At 40.4% G+C, this 22305-nt stretch overlaps 1 protein-coding gene across 3 annotated transcripts; it reads left to right on the forward strand.

Moving 5' to 3' along the window:
- The first annotated feature begins 72 nt into the window (after nucleotides 1–72).
- LOC124043405 (interferon alpha/beta receptor 1a-like) lies at nucleotides 73–10483 on the forward strand. 3 transcript variants are annotated; one of them, XM_046361988.1, is made up of 7 exons: nucleotides 73–4006; nucleotides 4204–4337; nucleotides 4584–4710; nucleotides 4858–5039; nucleotides 5443–5600; nucleotides 9369–9513; nucleotides 9633–10483. In XM_046361988.1, the coding sequence occupies exons 2-7, from the start codon at nucleotides 4268–4270 to the stop codon at nucleotides 10046–10048; spliced, it is 1098 nt and encodes a 365-aa protein (XP_046217944.1). In that variant the 5' UTR covers nucleotides 73–4006; nucleotides 4204–4267; the 3' UTR covers nucleotides 10049–10483. The 3 variants fall into 3 exon arrangements, with proteins under 3 accessions (XP_046217944.1, XP_046217951.1, XP_046217960.1); XM_046361995.1 differs by lacking the exon at nucleotides 4204–4337; XM_046362004.1 differs by lacking the exon at nucleotides 4204–4337 and having other exon boundaries at nucleotides 3951–4080.
- The last annotated feature ends 11822 nt before the right edge of the window (nucleotides 10484–22305 follow it).

Consider the following 22305-nt stretch of genomic DNA (forward strand, 5'->3'; position numbering starts at 1 on the left):
GCAAAGCTGTCATCAAGGAAAATGGTGGCTTCTTAAATCGAAATATTTTATATTCTTCTAACACTTGTTTGGTTACTACTTGATTCCATATCTGTTATTTCATATTTTTTATTCTACAATGTAGAAAATAGTAAAAATCAAGAAACCCTGGAATGAGTAGGTGTCCAAACTTTTGACTGGTACTGTACATGGATATTTCACTAGGCCTATAGGCTGCATTGTATGCCTCTTGGGTAAATCTGAGCAACAACAAAAACATTTCAGGCTATCCCGTTAAAACAACTAGAGACTACAGAATGTGCGTGTTGTAATTACAATTTGAATCTTAATTGATGGATTTCTAACTGTCCTTTTTGTGAGGCGCAGCCAGGAAATAGTTCTGTCCAATGGCGAGTGGTGGGGTCGATTAACCAGGAGGATTCTCCATCACCAGTTTGGGAACATTTTGGTTTCCCAGTAAGATTATTGCGGGGATGGACACAGAGTATGTTGCCAGTGCTGGAAGAGAATAGCCTATGCAGCTGCCAACACCTCAACATGTTGACACAGTTACGCCGACATCACGCCAGTATTCATTTACATTTACATTTAAGTAATTTAGCAGACGCTCTTATCCAGTATTCCTACCACCAGAACAAGACGGCAACTCAAAAAAACAATGCAACGTCGTCTCCCCGCTGCATTCAAGCAGCCCTTCGCAGCTGATTCTGACCGGGCCAAAATAAACAAATGACAAGAGCGATAGGTATGTTTATTACCATGGAAATGCGCCCATTCTCGGTGGTTGAGAAGAATAAGGCGTTTCAGCACTTCTTGAAAGTGCTCGAGCCACGTTACGAACTTCACCCACTCGCACCCATTTCAGCAGATGGGTAGTACCCACTCTATTTAAGCAAGCTGAAACAGAAGTTGTCAATAAATAGGCCAATGCACCCTGTGTTGTGCTTACTACAGATGGATGGACCTCCCAGGGCTATGGAGAGCTACTTAAGTGACAGACCTTCACATTTCCCTCAACTGGAAAATGAAAAGTACCGCGCTACAGACGCGCCCCCTTTATGAGAGTCACACAAGTGCACATATTTTTCTCTTTGTAAGAAAACCTTATAGCATAGGCTTCTACAATGTCTGAGCCATGTTTACATGTTGATTTCACACACATATTGCACTTTATTTTAGTGTTGTTGAGTAATCATGTGTTTTCATTTCAGAAAATATAAACAAAAATTAACTACAGTAACTGTTGACATTTTCCCGCTGTACCAAATCCGAACCGTAGCGCGACCCCAAAACCAGGTTTTGTGAACTTTTACACCCCTACTCAAGGTACCATCCATAGCCACCTTGTGACAGGATGGCATGTTATTAATGTGATTCCTGTTTGTCTTTATTCTACCTGTTCACTGCGACAGTTGTGAATTTGTGCCTGGGTTGTTCTGGGAATCCCATGTTGCTCTGTGTTTTAAGGGCATTGAAACAATATTAAAGGTGGGAGAGGAAGGAGCATCTATCAGATTAAGAATATCAACAAGACCCCAGCCCACCTTTCTTTTCTATGGCCATGCTGGAAGAGTGTAGTGGCATGGTGTCGTGAGATGGGCGTGCTCCAAACTACATGTCAGACAGTGCTGGTCACTGCCAATGGCATGCCTTCTTTTTCCAGCTAATTCTGTGACCGTTGGTCCATTGGCATGTATGAAGACTGACTGCTGCAAGATGTTGTGTGTTCCCCTATACTGTAACTAAAGCGGTAATCCCCATTCAAAATAAATGAAGGAATTCATGGGGAAGCAGGGTAGCTCATCAGTTTAAACGGTTAAATTTGAACATTTTCAATCACAAGTATGGTGCAGATAATCAACCTCAAGTTTGTCCAGTCAAGACATCTTCAAAACGAAGCCCATCGTGCATGTTGGTTTTTATGTAAATGTTCAATGTATTAGTTTGTCCTTTTTATGATTCTTATAGAATCTGAAATCAAGAATAGTGTCGTGTTTTCTCTCTGAGACCTTCTCATTATTTGACTTCCTCTTTGTCATGAAAGGTGCTTTGCTCCAACTGTTGCTGATTGGACCCCTGAGTCTTAAAGAAGAACTGAATCTCGTGTGTGATTTATTTGAAGGTCTGTTTATTGATGCATTTGTTATCTGAGCTGAAAACTCCCCTGTCGAACAAATACCTCCTAGAGGTTTTTCATTGTAAATACAATAACATTTTGTCAAAATTAAAAAAGTGGAAATTATCAGCGTCACTTAAGTTGATAAAAGTGACATAAAATATTTTCAACAAATAACCATAATGTATATCAGCTAAAGCCTCAAAACCGAAGCCAATACAAATTTGAATTTCCTATGCTTTATTATTATAACCAGCTACAAACAGCTCTTTATATTACATGCCTGTACAGTTGAAGTCAGAAGTTTATGTACACGTTAGCCAAATACATTTAAACTCAATTGAGATGTACAAACTATGGCCATGCTGTCAATGAAGCATGCCAATGTTGAATGTTTTATAATTTTAAGCTTGGAAAAGACACCCTTAATCCCAGACTTGGGACCAGATAGCCACTCCACTAAATAGCAGGCTAGTGATTGCTTTGCAATGCTTGCCGTTAGGATTTGCCAGTAGATTGTCGACTTGATTCATAATGATGACTGCTAGCTAAGATTTAGAAAGTATGTTGACATGATCCGTCCAATCAAAGCTACTTTAGATGAAATTACGTCAGATCACATATCTGTGGTCAATGACCTCAAACTTATTGGATGGACACTTCAAATGTAACTATGGCAGCACCCAAGGGGCTTGAATTTTCGAGTTTTACCCTACCCTGACTACACAGCTTGCAAAAATACATTTGGAAATCTATGTTATTAATTTATTGCACCCACACTGCTCGTGCACGTCAACGAGCGTCTGCGTTGCCATGGGCTAAAATAGAAGTCCTTTCTATTTATAAAAATAATAATAATAATTGTGAAATCCAATTGGTAGTTAGTCTTGTCTCATCGCTGCAACTCCCGTACGGACTCAGGAGAGACGAAGGTCGAGAGCTCACTAGAAATTATTTGGTTGACCGTTATATGTGTGGATTAATTGTCGGAGTAGGGGACATTGTGCATTTCGGGTAAAATAACAACTCAATGTTTATATCCCAGGACAAATTTGCTAGCAACAACAAGCTAGCTAAATAGGACAAATGAGCTAGCAAGCTAACTAGCTACATTTCCATACATGTTTAATGCTTTTCGACCTGTCCCCAAATTAATGTCATTGGTTCAGAGTTTGTTTTGATATTTTAACCTGCGTGTCGTGATCACGTTTTGTGTAGTGTTGTACATTTCATGTATTGTTTAGAGTTTTGTCGTGCCTTCGCTGGCATGCATATAAAATAACATGTTTGCCTCACCAAGATTGACATGCTAAAATTGCCACTGAAAGTAGTCCTGGTGAATAGTATGCACAAAACAATGGTTGTCTTCATGTATATCTTTGGTCATGCTGTACAATACTGAACATGCTGTATTATTGCATCCAAATTGAGTTTCATTCATATTAAAGTATTTAACTCACCTCATACGTCTTGCCTAAGTGTTTGATTGCATACTGATTCATTGATGTTGTAACATGCTGTGAACTTGACCTCTGTTACATTTGCGATTTCACTTTTTTGTTCTTTAAAAAAAATGAGTATCGGTCACGTGTGGCATTGAGAGTGCGTGCTGCTTCTTCCAGACAGAAGAATAATTTTGATTTCCTGTGTGTGTGGTTGGTTTCTACATTGAATTATACTGGGGCGGAAAGGTACGATCGTGAACACACGCTTCCACGTGTGTAGGGTATAATGAGAACAACGCAATGCCGCGCATCCTTGAGAGGTCTTGTCGCCGTGACTGAAGAAGGGTCGACGTGGAAATAGAGGGGAGGGACGCGATCAAGACCAGGGATTAAGATATGAAATTACGCCTATTTGCATGGCCAATTTTTCTCCTTGTATACACCGGTAAATATTTTGATTCAAAATGAAAGCGAAACGACAGACCGCTCCACTCGGCTTATTGTTGCAATGATTGAGCGGTGAATAGACATTTTGATTCAAATAAATCCCACCTAAACAAGTGTAACAAATTAATCTAAAAGCTTGCAATATTAATCGTGTATAGTCATTGTGTATTCTCTGAACTGTACCAATCTTTGCAGATTTAGGATGAGCTGCCACACGGGTTTTAAAATTATGTACATAACATAATAAAACAGGCTGAAGATGTCTTTGTTTCCTTTTCTTTCTCAACATCCTGTGCTACATGTCAGTAAACTGTCTCGTCTAGGCAAAGGTGTGTTATGAGTGGTTCATATCTTAACCACGTTAATTCGAATTCTATTCATTTCACACTCCTTCCACAACAACTTTATCATGTCTTAGAGTGATACTGCTCCAGCAGACTAAAAAGTCTCAGTAGGCCTAGATGTTGGTGTAATGTCATTGTCCTCCACCTCTGCTATAACGTTACTATAACATCAACACTGCTGTGATACTAAAGAACATCTGAATTCTGACATAATTCTGGCGTTTCCCTCAGTGTTTGCTGCGCTGCCTAGACCTTATAATGTGAGGATGGATGCAGTGAACACTCGATACATCATGAAATGGGACTGGAATCACTCCATGGCCAATCACAACATCACGTTCACCGCTCAATACACATTGTGAGTACCAAGAGCCTTTTTAATCCAGGACAATAAAAGGTACATATTCAGTAAAAAATATGTTTACTCTGCTTCAAGCATGCTGTCTGGTACTTGAATGAACCTCACCAACAAGCTAGCCATTTTTCCTCTCTTGTCTCCTCATAGTTCTCATAAACAGTTGGACGAGAGGTCCTACACAGGGATGTGTATCAGGATAACTGAGGAGAGGTGTGACTTCTCTAGGGAGCTGGACTTCTACATGGGGTCATACATACTGAGAGTGAGGGCCGAGGGCAGGGGTCAGATGTCAGACTGGTACAGGCTGAAGTTCATTCCTGATGAACATGGTGAGGCCAACAACATCTGTAACTAGACATGCACACTTTGTGGCTGTGTGCAAGCTTTTGTTTCAGCCCAACTCCAACACATTTTTGTCATTTAGGCAAACTTAGTGGTAGGTGCATACATTTTCATACATTTTTCATACTGGTCCACTGTGGGAATCGAACCTACAGCCATGGCGTTGCAAGTGCCATGCTCTAACAACTGACCTACACAGGATTCATAAAACACACCTGATTCAAATAACTGGTCTAAAATTAGAGTTTGTTGATCATTTGAAATCATGCCTGTAAAGTGGAACAATGCTAGCCTACAGACTTAAAAACAGCATGTGCTCAAGTGCCATAGCTTATTGCAGTTGAGGCTGTGATGTAGCCATTGACAACACTGTTTGTTCCTGTGTTACAGCGGACCTAGGCCCCCCATCCCATGTGGCGTTCGATCCAGGGGACACCATGTTAACAGTGAGCTTCAGGGAGCCAATGACGGAGCAGAACACCCCCATGAGATCTGTGTTAGACATGTCCTTCAGTCTGCAGTATTGGGAGAAGCATTCACCCAGCAAGGTCAGGACTCACTTCAACAGCTAGGCTTTTATGGTTAAGTAGTAGTGATGATTCACAAGTAGAGTGGTGGTAGGAGTTTTGTTAAAATGGGAATAAACAGCAAACCGCCGTGAACAGCTCTTTCGGAAGCACCTGCGGAGGGCCAGACATGTCATGTCATCTCATGTGCACAAGCAAATAGCGCCACTCCACTGACCTTTCTCGTAACATAATATCCTCCAAACCAATTATAAAATAAACTGTGCTGTCTTTTCTTTGAAGTCTAGCAGCTGGATATGCTGTGATAAGAGACCGGGGGTGGGGTGTAACGTGTCCTCTGTCTAAAAGGGACACGCTGCATTGCCTTTTCAAATGTTGCCAGATCAAACAAGTTTTTGGTGTATTTGAAGCCTGCAAAGATGAAGAAAAGGTTTCCATTTCTTCTTTGTTCACTCTTCAATGCCTATCCTCAAGTGACTCACTTGTGTTATTGTCCCCTGTTGTGTGGTTGGGCCATGTGACATAGAAAAGAAGGGCAGGAAACAGGACGTGAAGGAGCTTTGGTGGTTTTCTCTCATAATCCATCTGTTACTTACATACTGTCGTGTCTTTACTATGGATTACATTATATTTTACATGCTATTTTATCAAATCAATTCTCTGTAAATAATATAACCTGAATAAACATATCATGTAAATGTAATTAACTAGGAAGTCGGGGCACCACGGAAGAATGTTTATAGAGCTGTTATCTTTCGAATAAACTCTTAAAGACCTGTTAATCTTTTATATCAATAGCAGTCAATTATTAATCATCACCTTATTCAGTCTCATCTGAACGTCGTAAATTTCTTGGTTATCTTCATGAACGCTGGCTAACAAGTTGAATCAGCAATACAAAATTTGGTTGAATTGTTTATTTACTAAATACCTAAATAATCACACAGGATGGATCATACATTGATTACTAATTATATCATAAAAGAAAACGTCCCTAGCGGACAAAACTGATATGACGGCTGGCTGGTTACACAAAGAAAGGGGGTTGGGGTTTGAATGAATGCGCGGGAAGACTGAGGAACAAAAGGATTGTGTCTCTATCGGACCTTATGAAGCTATGCTATCGTAAATACAGAATCTTATGCATTCTAAATAACCTCCCATTTGAAAAAGGAAAATGCAAGAAATATATTTACTCTGAGCTGCGCTTCGATAGATTGTTAGAAGATGGAAGCCTGAGTTGCCCAGCAGAGATGTCCCATATCCTTTGAAGAATATTTCTGGTTGTAGGGCGGATACGTTGTCGTCTGTCGTCGTGTGGTTGAACAGTTACATTGTAGTACCCTGTCTTTCTGAAGAGATTGTCTGTCCTTTCCTAGGCCACGCACGTTTACAGCTGCTGCTGCTAACTCGACTTCTAGGATGTATAATTTCTTTAGTGAATAAGAGTTCAAAGTTGATACCAAGTTGCCATACTCAGCTCGTGTTGTATTCTGGCTGGTATAGTTCAAATGTATCCTTCCAGCGTGGCAAATGTCACCTCCACATTGAAATTTGCCCTTTTGAATGCATGGACACCAGTCCTCACTTCATCGGGAACTAAAGTTAATTTCATTAGGTTGTAGTCGTTCAACCATTTGCAACCACAGCTCCTGCTGGGGTTTGCTTAGTCTGCCATGAATTGGGTCACGGGGCCTCTTATAGAAATGTAGAAAAGGTGTTGGTTCATAATTTCCAACCAATGCCTATTCACTTGGGCGTGGCCACTGAGTGAGCATATTTTACTGATGAAAACAATTCATTTTAAAAAGGTTAACATCACATTACATCATTTCACAAATAGTTACATCTTTACTCATTCATTTTATACAAGAATTAGATGCACACCCTATAATTGAGAAATGTACACATTCAGAGATATAGTTGTGTGTTTCCTGTCCTTCATGAGGTCCCCAAATGAAACACACTCGTCATAACTGTCCCTTAAGTGTCCACGGACCCTTCCCACATTCTCAAAAGTGGACATATTGTTTAATTCTCCCATTTTGGAGATGTAGGTGTTTGGCCAAGTCTCTGTTCTGGGAGACTCTCTCCCTCGATATGGCATGGTAGTTTCTACCCAGTATTTATGACCTGAGGTAATAAACCTGGGTTAGGAGAGGGAGTGAGGGGGGGGCTATGATCTACACCCAGAAAGGTCCACGTCATGACTGTTGGAATTGGCTAAACTTTGAACATTGAGATATTAAATAAATGATAAATCAGAAGCATAGAATATAAGGAGTGAAAGAGACTGGGTTTTATGTTATGTTTATAATCAATCTTCAGGTTGTTTTTAGTCATAATAATCAATAATATGTCAACCGGACAAAAGCTTTGTCAATATAAAAGGAAAACAAGGTTGCAAGCATTATAAACCTCTGGGACACTGCAGTGTCCACTCATTCAGAGTGGTCTTACACCCTCATTTTTCAGAATACAAGCCTGAAACCATTTCTAAAGTCTGTTGACATCTATTGGGATCCATAGGAAGTGCAATTTGAGTCCTAAATCGATGGAATCTGTATAGACAGTCAATGGGAAAACTACAAACATTTAAAAAATCCACTTCCTGGGTGGATTTTTCTCAGGTTTTCGCCTGCCATATCAGTTATGTTATACTCAGACATCATTTTAACAGTTTTGGAAACTTTAGAGTGTTTTCTATCCAAATCTACCATATATGCATATCCTAGCTTCTGGGCCTGAGTAACAGGCAGTTTACTTTGGGCCCGCTTTTCATCCGGATGTCAAAATACTGCCCCCTACCCTAGAGAAGTTCAACAATTGGAGGTGTACCTGTGGATGTATTTCAAGGCCTACCTTCAAATTCAGTGCCTCTTTGCTTCACATCATGGGAAAATCAAAATAAATCAGCCAAGACCTCAGTATAAAGATTGTAGACCTCCACAAGTCTGGTTCATCCTTGGGAGCAATTTCCAAATGCCTGAATGTACCACGTTCATCTGTACAAACAATAGTACGCAATTATAAACACCATGGGACCACGCAGCCGTCATACCGCTCAGGAAGGAGACGTGTTCTGTCTCCTAGAGATGAACATACTGTGGTGCAAAAAGTGCAAATCATTCCCAGAACAATAGCAAAGGACCTTGTGAAGATGCTGGAGGAAACAGGTACAAAGTATCGAAATCCACAGTAAAACGAGTCCTATATCGACATAACCTGAAAGGCCGCTCAACAATGAAGAAACCACTGCTTCAAAACCACCATGAAAAAAGTCAGAGTACGGTTTGCATTGTGACAAAGATCGTACTTTTTGGAGAAATGTCCTCTGGTCTGATGAAACAAAAATAGAACTGTTTGGCCATAATGACCCTCGTTATATTTGGAGGAAAAAGGGGGAGTCTTGCAAGCCGAAGAACACCATCTGAACCGTGAAGCACGGGGGTGGCAGCATCATGTTGTGGGGGTGCTTTGCTGAAGGAGGGACTGGTGCACTTCACAAAATAGATGGCATCACTAGAGAGGAAAATGATGTGGATATATTGAAGCAACATCTCTAGACATCAGTCAGGAAGTTAAAGACCCAAGCATACTTCCAAAGTTTTATCAAAATGGCTTAAAGACAACAAAGTCATTTTTGACATTTTTGTTGTTGTTGAGATATCTGAAAAAAGTAGAGCTCACTGCTTTATCAATCAATGTCACACCTTTTTGTTTTTTCAAAATGCTCAACTCAAGTATTATTTGTATGTCTTACTGTGTGCTTTTGTCTACATCATACAGAAACAAGAGAAAGTTTTTGAATCCACAGAGGGAACATTGTTCCCGCTGAAGCCCTGGACAGAGTACTGCCTGCAGGTCAATGCATTCAACAAATTGTACAATAAGACCAGCCCATACACGCAGCAACAGTGTGTGAGGACCCTGGGTAAAATTGAGAACCATTTACACACCATTACATTTAAATCCACATTGTCCCTGAAAAAGGGATCTTTCAGATTTGAGCTTAACATCTATATTGACGCCTGCTCTGTTTGTCCGTTTAAGGATATCCTCCGGTGTGGAAGGTGTTGCTGGCTCTGCTGGGCTGTGTAGCTCTGATGACGACAGTGCCTGTCTACAGATGCCACAAAAAGAGAAAAAGTATTGTCTCAAAGCACACATTTCCCAGCAGTATACTGCATAACACACAGGATACAATATCCCTTCTCCTCCTGCCTCGGGAGGAGAGCTGTGTGGCCACAGTTGTGGTGGCTGTACAGGTAGAGCAGACAAGCCAAGGTCAACAGCAACAGGTCAAGGGTCAGGGAAATGTTGAGGCGGTGCAGGACAGTGGCTCCTCCTCCATCCAGAGAGGACAAGGCAGCTCCAGTCAGGACTCTGGGATCTATTCAGGAGAAGACAGTGGAAAGAAGAGCGCAGGATCAACAACAACAACAAGTCAACCTAAAGAGACACACTGAGAAGAAAAAAATGGATCCCCATAGCAAACTGCTGTAGAGCAATTAGTGGAATTTTGGGAAGCAGGTTTGGATTCACTGTCAAGAGGAGAGCTCTTGGGGAAATTCTCTTTTAGTCAAATTACTTTTTAAGACATTTTTAGACTAGCAAAAAGACCCGATGCATTTCTCTAGTTGAGTTTATTGAGTTGCCTGGGAATAATGGCCAATAATGCAGGTTATGGAATGTACTGTATATGTTATTATTTTTACATTATTCCCATGCAATAGGAGATATGAAATATATTTTGCTCAGATAATTCACAGGCCATTTAGAGTTCCTCTGTCCAGTGTTCTTTTGCCCATCTTAAACTTTTCTTTTTATTTGCCTGTCTGAGATATGGCTTTTTCTTTGCAACTCTGTCTAGATGGCCAGCATCCCGGAGTCGCCTCTTCACTGTTGACGTTGAGACTGAAGTTTTGCGAGTATTATTTAATGAAGCTGCCAGTTGAGGACTTGTGAGGCGTCTGTTTCTCAAACTAGATACTCTAATGTACTTGTCCTCTTGCTCAGTTTCGCACCGGGGCCTCCCACTCCTCATTCTATTCTGGTTAGAGCCAGTTTGCACTGTTCTGTGAATGGAGTAGTACACAGCATTGTACGAGATATTCAGTTTCTTGGCAATTCCTCGCATGGAATAGCTTTCATTTCTCAGAACAAGAATAGACTGACGAGTTTCAGAAGAAAGTACTTTGTTTCTGGCCATTTTGAGCCTGTAATTGATCCCACAAATGCTGATGCTCAACATACTCAACTATTCTAAAGAAGGCACATTTTATTGCTTCTTTAAGCAGGACTACATTTTTCAGCTATTCTAACATAATTGCAAAAGGGTTTTCTAATGATCAATTAGAATTTCAAAATGATAAACTTGGATTAGCTAACACATGCCATTGGAACACAGGAGTGATGGTTGCTGATAATGTGCCTCTGTACGCCTACGTAGATATTCCATTCAAAATCAGTTTCCATCTACAATAGTAATTTACAACATTAACAATGTCTACACTGTATTTCGGATCGATTTTATGTTATTTGAACCCCTCTGGGATATGTGGGATGATAGCGTCCCACCTCGCCAACAGCCAGTGAAAGTGCAGGGCCCCAAATTCAAAACAACAAAAATCTCATAATTAAAATTCCTCAAGCATACAAGTATTTTACACCATTTTAAAGATAAAATTCTCGTTAATCCAGTCACAGTGTCTGATTTCAAAAAGACTTTACAGCGAAAGCACCACAAACTATTGTTAGGTCACCACCAAGTCACAGAAAAACACAGCCATTTTTCCAGCCAAAGAGAGGAGTCACAAAAAGCACAAATAGAGATAAAATTAATCACTAACCATTGATTATCCTCATCAGATGACACTCATAGGACTTCATGTTACACAATACATGTGTGTTTTGTTTGCTAAAGAGCATATTTATATAAAAAACTAATTTTACATTGGCGCGTTACGTTCAGTCGTTCTAAAACATGCGGTGATTGTGCAGAGAGCCACATCAATTTACAGAAATACTCATCATTAATGTTGATGAAAATACAAGTGTCATACATGGAATTAGAGCTATACTTCTCCTTAATGCAACCGCCATGTCAGATGTTTTTTTAAACGTTCCGGAAAAAGCAAACCATGCAATAATCTGAGTACAGCGTTCAGACAACAAAGCAGCCAAAAAGATATCCGCCATATTGTGTAGTCAACATTAGTCAGAAATAGCATTAAATATTCACTTACCTTTGATGATCTTCATCAAAATGCACTCACAGGAATCCCAGTTCCACAATAAATGTTTGATTTGTTTGATAAAGTTCATCATTTATATCCAAATAGCTTTTTTTATTAGGGCGTTTGGTAAACAAATCCAAACGCGCGTTCAGTTCCAGCCGAACATCGGACGAAAAGTTCAAAAAGTTATATTACAGGTCATAGAAACTTGTCAAACTAAGTATAGAATCAATCTTTAGGATGTTTTTATCATAAATCTTCAATAATGTTCCAACCGGAGAAATCCATTGTCTGTAGAAAAGCAATAGCTGTGGCACTCTGCCAGACACTGGGCTCAATCCCCCCTCATTCGCCCCCACTGTACAGTAGAAGCCTCAAACAAAGTTCTAAAGACTGTTGACATCTAGTGGAAGCCTTAGGAAGTGCAATATGACCCCATTTACACTGTGTATTGGAATGGCAAAGAGTTGAAAAACTACAAACCTCAGATTTCCCACTTCCTGGTTGGATTTGTCTCAGGTTTTCGCCTGTCATATGAGTTCTGTTATACTCACAGACATCATTCAAACAGTTTTAGAAACGTCAGAGTGTTTTCTATCCAATACTACTAATACTATGCATATATTAGCATCTGGGACAGAGTAGCAGGCAGTTTACTCTGGGCACCTTATTCATCCAAGCTACTCAATAACCCTGTCACCAAGAAGTTAATGGACAAGTGCTTTTCTTTCAAAAACAAGGACATTTCTAAGTGACCCCAATCTTTTGAACGGTAGCATAAGAATATTTTGAAAATAAATACACAATTCAGAGGATGAGAGGATTAAAAACTAGAGTACTAATGGTCAATAGTGAATTGTAAATAGGAGTTGAGTTTCAGTTCATCATATGTTAGAATCTGTGGAATGTCACTTCTGAACTCAGAGTGACTTGTGCCAGGTTTTCATTGGTCTGTACATTGAGTCGAGAGCAGGATACTTGTTATTTGGCTATTGGCCAAGTTGTACTGCAAGGACAACCCCAGGCTAGGGTGGGGGGTTATAAATGGCATCATGTTCCTTTGTTCAGTGGGGAAAAGCTGAGGACAGGGGAAACTGAACATCTACCGTCCAGCACAACATCTTGATTTGTCGAATAAATAATAATAATCTGAATAAACCTATTTTTCTCCCCCTGATTTGCATTGGAGTTTGTGTTATTAAAGAATAACATAAATTACTAACAGCAGTGTACCTAAAAAATCTATCATTTAAAAAAATGAATTAATGAATGAAGAGATCCCAGTATAGGGAGACGGGCTCAATTCCAACATCCATATTAGCATACCACCGGTGTGCATACCACTACTTGAACAATTCAAATGTTTACTGTCACGTGTCCTTGGGTATCTTGAACAATGCTTCAAGTTGTTATTATGTAAGTGATTTGCTACTGTACTGTAAATAAGAATCATTTAGGCTCCTTTTTGAATGCCGGTCAAGATATTAATGAACCACTCAAATAAAATACCGACTCGAGATTTCATCTTTACCCACAGTGGCAGTCTTTAAGGGCATGTGAGGCAGAGCTTGTTTTGAATGTTATTTTGGCATTAATGCTTGTCACATGTGAGTTTGCAAACAATGTAAAAAACATTTTTTTTTAAAGCACCAAAATACAGGTGTTTCAGCCTAGCTCAGTGCTTTCTGTGGTAGTGAGGCATCCAGCGGACAATACAGAGCGTAGGGGTTGGTAATGTTCTCTAGTTGCGCCGTGATTCGCTCAGTGTTCTGTCACTCATGGGGACACAAAGTCACCGCAAAATCTACAGGGAGAGCTCGAAAATTCAAGCCCCTTGGGTGCTGCCATAGAGTTACATTTGAAGTGCCCATCCAAGAAGGCTCAAGGTCATTGACCATAGCTAAAATGACACCAAATCACGTTATATCGACATTAGCTTTGATTGGACTGATCATGTTAACATCATACTTTCAAAATCTTAGCTAGCAGTCATCATCATGAATAAAGTCGCAATCTACTGGCAGTCCAGCATGACTTCTGCTGCGCTGAAAACAACTTGAAACTCAGAACTGGGAAATCTCAGAATTCAGTGAGTTCAAGACAACTGGGAACTCTGAAAAAAACAAGCTCCAACTTGGAAAATACGTTTTGAATGATCATCCAATTCTGAATTGCAAGTCGGGAACTCTAGCCTCTTTCTAGAGCTCCGACCTGAAGATCTGGTCAATTGTCCACTCAGAATTTAGCCTACTGTTCTGACTTGGTGGTACATATGTAGCCTATAACCTGTTTTAGAGAAATGTAATTATCAAATATTGTAAGAACTTTCATTGTCTGCTTATATGCCCCTTTATTTATCCTACGGTTCTAACTTGGTGTACAGGGAGAGCACTGTAAGAAAGGCCCATGTTCTGAATTCTGTTGCTGTCCATTTAAGAAGTGCTGAACAAATAGTTATATTGACTACGTCCAGACAAGCTCGCTAATTAATGTCTTAATCAAAATTATGGATTGCGTCCTATCCTCTCGTCATCGCCGATGCCATAGTTTGTACATCTCAATTGTCAGTAGAAACAACATTTGTTTAAGCAAGTCAGCCATATCAGCAAAGGCAAAAAATGAGGCTGAATGAACTGTTTCGCTGCCAGACAAGGCTCCGCTGATAGCCAGGTCTAACAGTGGTAAGGTGTTGGGACTGCTGTTGGTACAGCTTTATGTAGACCCCAAGAGTTTGTGGCCACCCTTTGTCACCATTTAATGTATTGTTGGGGAGTGGCTTTGCTGGCATGCATCAAAATATATTGTTTTTATTTTGCCCCACCAAGATTTCACCTAGACGATGAAAACCAGATGTTTATTTAACTGCGTTTTGTTTGCCACACATCTGTGCTCTATTAGCTAAGAAGCCTCTTTGTACCTGGCCACCTAACTGCTTGATTGCCTGTTGTCCATCTGAATCTTGTCCCTGAATAGTGGGTAAGAGCTGCTTAATATGTACGATGCCACACACAGACAGCTTTGGCTTCCACAGGGTTATGTGCTGTTGTCTTCTAGTAATTATCCTTTCGGATCAGATATGCTGTTTCAATTGGCATTGTTTTTCTGTTAACAGGTGGAAGAATTTCAGCATTAGTAAATGGGGACAACAGATGTAGATGAGCTGTTAACATACAGTATGTTTTTTGCTGTACTGTACATTTTCCCTATCCAAATAAACATATAAATAAAAATGGATGCTTTATGCAGGTATTCCCAAACTGGGGTACGCACAATGCTGTCGAGGGTCCGCCAAATAAAAATGTGATCCACATTTTAAATAAAAATAAAATCTTCACATTTTCATACAGTCATTTATATTTTCCAACGGGGCTATACATTTGGGTGAGGTTTCTTTCTCGCCTAAGTAGCCTCGTTTCACTGCCAAAAATAAAATGAAACCATCTATTGTTAAGTGAAATAACAACACAATGTCAAATACAGGTAGCCTAGTCTAATAATTAACATCCAATCACATTAACCGTTACTCTCTCACAGGAATTCCACTAATGGTCCGTATATAGCCAAACGTAGCTGCTGCTCATTCCGTTTGCTCGAAAATTGATAAATGTTTTTTTTAAGGAATCCCGCATCCATAGAGACACATACCAGCTCTACTTGTAGTACTGCTACAACCAGCAGTACTATACCTGCACCTGTCGACAATACAAGTTGTTCTGCTTCCATGAGCACATCCAATGCTAGCATCAGTAATTCTACATATGTGGTTAGCCCCGCCAGCATGGACACTGACAGTTGTGAATCTGATGCAGCCAAAGAGCTACTGCCCCCTTAGACGCTCCCCTTATGCGGGAAAGCACCGAACAACAGACAGGGACGTTGGACCATCGAAGAGGCGCAAATATGATGAGAACTACATTGATTTGGGGTTCACTTATATTGGGAGTAGTGCCTTGCCACAGTGTGTTATAAGTGCGAAAGTACTATCTCACAACTCAATGAAACCTTCACTCTTGCGCAGACATTTAGAAACAAAACATGGCAATTTGAAAAATAAGCCACAGGAGTTTTTGGCGCAAGAATTAAGATGACCTTTGGGTAGTAAGACTTGTATAAAAGCAACAGATAACATTAATGAGAAGGGGCTAGAAGCATCTTATATGGTAAGTGGCTAGGACAGGCAAGCCCCATGCTATTGTTGAAGGCTTCATTCTTCCTGCTGCTGTGAATATGGCTGGGGGAAAGGCCCAAAAAAAGTTTCATGACAGATCAGTGACATGGCAGGAGATGTTTTTAAAAAATTACTGCTTTGCATACCAGCCAGTGAATTCTATGCATTACCACTGCATGAGTCAACAGACTTGGCGGGCCTGGCACAGCTCTTGGTATATGTTACGTTTATGGGGGGTCAATTAAGGAAGATATCCACTTGTGGAAACCAGGACAACAGGAAAGGATATTTTTAAAGAACTGGACAGCTTTAGACAGCATCAAATGGACTTTGGTGGTCAAGATGTGTTGGTATCTGTACTGATGGCGCAAAAACCATGACAGGGAGACATAGTGGAGTTGTAACATGCGTGCAAGCAGTTGCTCCCGACGCCACTTGGGTACACTGCAGCATCCACCGAGAGGCTCTTGCTGCCAAGGGAATGACTAACAGCTTGAAAGACGTTTTGGACACTACACTGAAAATGGTTAACTTTGTTAAAGCAAGGCCCCTGAACTCTTGTGTATTTTCTGCACTATGCATTGATATGGGCAAAGACCATGTAACGCTTTTACAACATACAAAAGTGCGCTGGTTATCAAGGGGCAAAGTATTGACACATTTTTTTAAATTGAGAGAAGGGCTTAAAGTTTTCTTTACTGACTATAATTTTCACTCGTCTGACCACTTGCATGATGACGAGTTTCTGACACGACTGGCCTATCAAGGTGATGTTTTTTCTCGCCTGAATGATCTGAATCTAGGATTACAGGGAGTAATATGTCAAGCCACTGCCTGTACTGTACATGTCAATGTTGTTCATCTCAATGACCAAGACATTGAAATTCTGCATTGAAACATTGTAAAGAGCATTGCATCTTACTTATTGTGAACATGATGCCACGGCCTGCCTCCAAAATGCTAGATAGTCCGTCCATGACAGTGGGAGGGCTTTTTTAAACTCTATATCCCACCTGGCATACCCCAAGTGTACAGATTATTCTAAGCCTTCTACCAGTGATCTAGAAATCTGCTTTCTTGAATATCAACAATGTAAACAAACAAGGCACAGCTATACGCAGGAGCAGGACCGTTATTTAATCGTTGAATCACAGATATACAGTACATTTTAATAGTTACCTAAAAAAAAATTATATATACTATACTTCTGGTTGAATAAGGCTTGTACTCCTTGCACCCTAGCTTTGTCAAACCCTTAAACTGACTGTGAAGCTGCAGGTTTGCCTAACAATAAAAGAGGCCCAGTGCTGTATGAGTGTGTTTAAAGGCATTATAAATGTACAGATGTAGGAGTCAGTTTGCTACAGCAGGAAAATAATTGTGCAGTAACAGGTAATGTGAATTGTTATGTAGATTATTATACATTTACATTTTTGTCTGGGGTTGATACATTTTTTGCAAGGGAAAATCAAGTCTGATTCATTTTTAAAAAATGGTGTACTAGAAAATTGTACAGAACTTGTGATCAGATCCTGTGTCACGATTTCCGCCGAAGTTGGTCCGTCTCCTTGTTCGGGCGGCGTTCGGCGGTCGACGTCACCGGCTTTCTTGTTACTACCGATCCATGTTTAATTTTCATTTGGTTTTGTCTTCATTATACACACCTGATTTCTATTACATTAATTATGTTCCTTATTAAACCCTCTGGCTTCCCTCTCTGTTTTGTGCGTTATTGTTTGTCATGTGGGTTCGTGTTCTTGTGCTTTGGATTTTTGTGTTTTCCGTGTTGGAATATTATTCTTCATTTTTGAGTAAAAGGTACTCATCTCTGTGTCCTGCGCCTGACTACCTTTCTCTATTCACCAACACCCTCACATCCTGGCCTTCAACAAATTCCTTTCTCCTCCCAGATGACCTTCCAACTCGATAACAAAAAATTATGTAAAAATAGACAAGATAAATAATAAATTAAATTAGATGTAAAAATAAATACAGTATCTAAAAATATTTATAGGAAAAGACTGCAAACCATAAGAAAAATGCCTGTTCTTTGTATCTTAAATCTAACTCCAACTATTAAATCCAAATCCATTCTTTTTTTGAGGTAAAAGTTTCAAAATGTCATGACTTACTATTGTGACCCTATATATTGCCACCGTTGATTTCAACCTTCTTCAGTAAACTTTTAATGCCTTCAGGTTCTCTTTCAACTCCTGATCTCCCGCCAGTAGTTTGCCTGCCTCCTCACTGTAATGGGGTTTTGTGTCAGGTGGTAATGCCTGCCATTTGCCCTGTGTACCTTCCATAACTCCTGACAGAAAACATGACAATACCAGTGACATTGTTTTATCTATCTATTGTTTTATCTATCTATTCTATCAGGGCATTACAACAACATAACATTTACTTGTTGAAACAATGTAAAAAAAATATGTGTCAGATGGAGACAGTAGACTTGAGAATTTGTTGTTACACCCCAAAAGTTCTGAAGGGAAACCCTGTGATAATTCATCTAAATATAATAATTAACCTACATCAAAGACACACTGACTGAGAAATGCATACAGTCCACAATACTTGAATGCCCGCCTTGCTTTTGCAATTTAACAGGTAAATAAAGCCACACCTGACCTCCCGGGTGGATGCCGCACTGCTAGAGGTGTCACTACAGACCTAGGTTCGGTCCCAGGCTGTATCACAACTGGCTGTGATCTGGAGGCCCATAGAGCGGCGCATAATTTTCCCAGTGTCGTCCGGGTTAGGGGAGGGTTTAGCCGGGGGTGATTTACTCCTTCACTCCTTGTGGTGGGCCGGGCGTTTGCAGGTTGACCTCGGTCATCAGTTGAAGGGTGTTTCCTCCGACACATTGGTGCGGCTGGTTTACGGGTTAAGCAGGTGGGTGTTAAAAAGCGCTGTTTGGCGGGTCATGTTTTGGAGGATGCATGACTTGACATTCACCTCCCAAGCCCGTTGGGGTGTTGTAGCGATGAGACAAGATTGAAAAAGGGGGTAAAATACCAAAAAAGCTTTATTTGCTTTATGGTGGTCTCTCATAAACAGTTTGTAAGCTGACACATAAACAGTTTTGTAGACCTTCGTTTTATGAGGGACAGCTTGACCCTGGGCCAATTTTCTTCTTTCATTCCCTAACCAATTCTAGAGGAAACATTAGGAAGACAACACAATAGTAATGAAAACTTCATCACATTGTAATTGTACGTAATACTTTATTAAAAGGTTAGACAAAAATATTGCTCCACCAACTCAGCTTTTTATCTTGCAGATGATTGAAAAAGGAGCCCTTCTATACAACGAATGATCTATATTGAATCCAATAGCCCGACAACAATGGATGAAGGAATACTTCCTTGTTCCATAGCGGCATTTGTTTTGGGAATAATGGCACACGTAACACATCACAGGACATTCAACACTTCACTTAAATACAACATAACTATCACAAAAAGTATACTGTAAGTGGTGGGTTACGGTTTAGTCATCCTGGATTTAGGAACCTGATGCTGGTTGATATGAATGACTTGTGTGCCCTGTTTGTTCTACAGAGTGGGGTTTTGAACCTTCGACCTGACAGCAGCCGTTAGTACTGGTCATACAGTGGGTGTGTCTTAGTAAAATTGTTTGGATTTATGGATGGTTCTTCATTTGTAGAGTGATGGGATGCTTTGAGACTTGACCCTGCCGAACCATACCACACAAGGAAGCATGTTAGGATGCGTTCAATGAATATCTTATATAAAAGGGGAGTCATCAGTAAGGCCACAGGAAGTAGTCCTAAACCAAATGTTTTGCCCAGAACCCAGGTAGATATTACAAAAAGACAGAACCATTTCTTGTGTTCATAGAAAATAAAACAGAACATTAATGACCCTCACCTCCACCACACTCTCTGACAGTCCAGTTCAGGTGGCTGCCTCAGCCAGCAGAGGCGACCCTCTCCTGGTCATTCCCTGGTCAAATAAGGCTTTCAAAACCTCTCTTTGATCAGGAAAAATGTACGATCTTCTTTGTCCTAAGAACAGAAGGACACTTTTTAAGACATATCCTACTCCAGTGTCATATATGGATCAGTATACTTACCACAGACTTCATATGAGAAGTGGGCCATAATCAGCTAAGAAATCACTAAGGCATAATACAAGATGACACGCAAGGTAAACCCCATAGTAGATGATACTGACTTCACATTATTCATATCCAGGACGCAATAAGGCATGTTACGGTATAAGCTTTGTGCCTTTAGCCATTAACACACTAAGAACCTACTCCACTGATTATCGCTAGGACTTACTAGTGAGGTTGTTTCCATGATGATGCGGTACACTATTGTCATGTTACTGTGTGGTAATTGTAATGTTTTTTTTTGCTTCTGTTTCCAAATCATTGTCTAACAATGGGCTATAAAATCAGAACAAGCTTAACCAAGAACATATACATGTACCAGGAATTTGACCTGGTGACATGGTGCTGATATACATATTACAAAGGCTCATGTATCCAAGTATGCTGTGCTGGAGTATGGTGATGTTCAGCTTGTCAGTTGCACCAAAGAGAAAGATCTTGAGCGAGTTATTTTGCCACCCTGCTCCCCAGCTCTACCCTCACGTCATTTGGCCGTGGATGGTGACTTTAATGCCATGTAGATAGGAAGCCATCATTTTACTCCTCAAAGACATGAGTGATCCATCGCACCCCTTTCACGACCTCCCTCCACTCAGCTTCACGCCCTGGCCATAGAGGTCATTTCCTTCCAACAGCCGTTACACTCAGAGAGCACTGACAGTTGACATCTTCTCAGTTCTACCTGCTAGGACAAAGCAATTCCCACTATTTCCAACATTATGCTATCAGACTTTGCACATCATCATCTGCACATCTATCACTCCAGTGTTAATTTGCTAAATTGTAATGACTTTGCTACTATGGCCTATTTATTGCCTTACCTCCTTACGCCATTTGCCCACATTGTATATAGACTTTTTTCTATTGTGTTATTGACTGTACGCTTGTTTATTCCATGTTTAACTCTGTTGTTATTTGTGTCGCACTGCTTTGCTTTATCTTCACCAGGTCGCAGTTGTAAATGAGAACTTGGTGAAATAAAAAATAAAAAGACTCTATACTGGTAGAGATACATGGAACGTCTACATGAGTCTATGATATATTCAAATCAATTTGTATTGGTTGCATACACATATTTAGCAGATGTTATTGCGAGTGTAGCGAAATGTTTGTTTGTTTTGCAACAGTGCTATAGCAGCTAACAATACACACAAATCTAGAAGCAAAAGAATGGAATTAAGAAATCTATAAATATTAGGATGCGCATTGTCGGAGTGGCATTGACTAGAATACAGTGTATACATATGAAATGAGTAAAACAGTATGTAAACATTAAAGTGACCAGTGATTCCATGATATGTACATAGGGCAGCAGCCTCTAAGGTGCAGGATTGAGTAACCGGGTAGTAGTCGACTAGTGAAAGTCACTAAGTTCAGGGTACTGGGTAGTGATGGCTATTTAACAGTCTGATGGCCTTGAGATAGAAGCTGTTTTCCAGTCTCTAGGCCCCAGTTTTGATGCACCTCTACTGACCTCGCCTTCTGGATGATAGCGGAGTGAACAGGCCGTGGCTCTGGTGGTTGATGTCCTTGATTATCTTTTTGGCTTTCCTGTGACATTGGGTGCTGAAGGTGGAATGGAGGGCAGGCAGTGTGTCCTCTGTGATGCGTTTGGCAGACCGCACCATCCTCTGGAGAGCCCTGCGTTTGTGAGCGGTGCAGTTGCCGTACCAGGCGGTGATACAGCCCGACAGGATGCTCTCAATTGTGCATCTGTAAACGTTTGTGAGGGTCTTAGGGGCCAAGACAAATTTCTTCAGCCTCCTGAGGTTGAAGAGGCGCTGTTGCGCCTTCTTCACCACACTGTCTATGAGGGTGGACCATTTTAGATTGTCAGTGATGTGTACTCAGAGGAACTTGAAGCTTTTCACTTCTCCACTGCGGTCTCGTCGATGTGGATGGAGGCGTGCTCCCTCTGCTGTCTCCTGAAGTCCACTATCAGCTCTTTTGTTTTGTTGACATTGAGGGAGAGGAAATTTTCCTGGCACAGCTGTATAATGTCAGTTTTTTTATGTATTTTTACTGTTCTATATTATATTGTCTCTTGTAATTCAAGAGTCAATGCAATTCACACTGTGCCCTAAAATGTTCTACTTGTCTACTAATAAATTCAAACTCAACCCTTGTGAGAGTTTTTTTCTATCAAAAGCAATTGCCACCAACTCTGATTGTGTGGCAG

Source organism: Oncorhynchus gorbuscha, linkage group LG01 (assembly GCF_021184085.1).
Source record: "Oncorhynchus gorbuscha isolate QuinsamMale2020 ecotype Even-year linkage group LG01, OgorEven_v1.0, whole genome shotgun sequence".
NCBI classification, from domain to species: Eukaryota; Metazoa; Chordata; class Actinopteri; order Salmoniformes; family Salmonidae; genus Oncorhynchus; species Oncorhynchus gorbuscha.

Bases quoted from the DNA above. Each gene is read 5' to 3' on its own strand.
- LOC124043405 (XM_046361988.1), top strand. From the start codon at position 4,268: ATGTCTTTGTTTCCTTTTCTTTCTCAACATCCTGTGCTACATGTCAGT. The intron at 5,040-5,442 runs GTGAGGCCAACA...CCTGTGTTACAG, and splicing joins GTTCATTCCTGATGAACATG to CGGACCTAGGCCCCCCATCC. The intron at 5,601-9,368 runs GTCAGGACTCAC...TACATCATACAG, and splicing joins AGAAGCATTCACCCAGCAAG to AAACAAGAGAAAGTTTTTGA.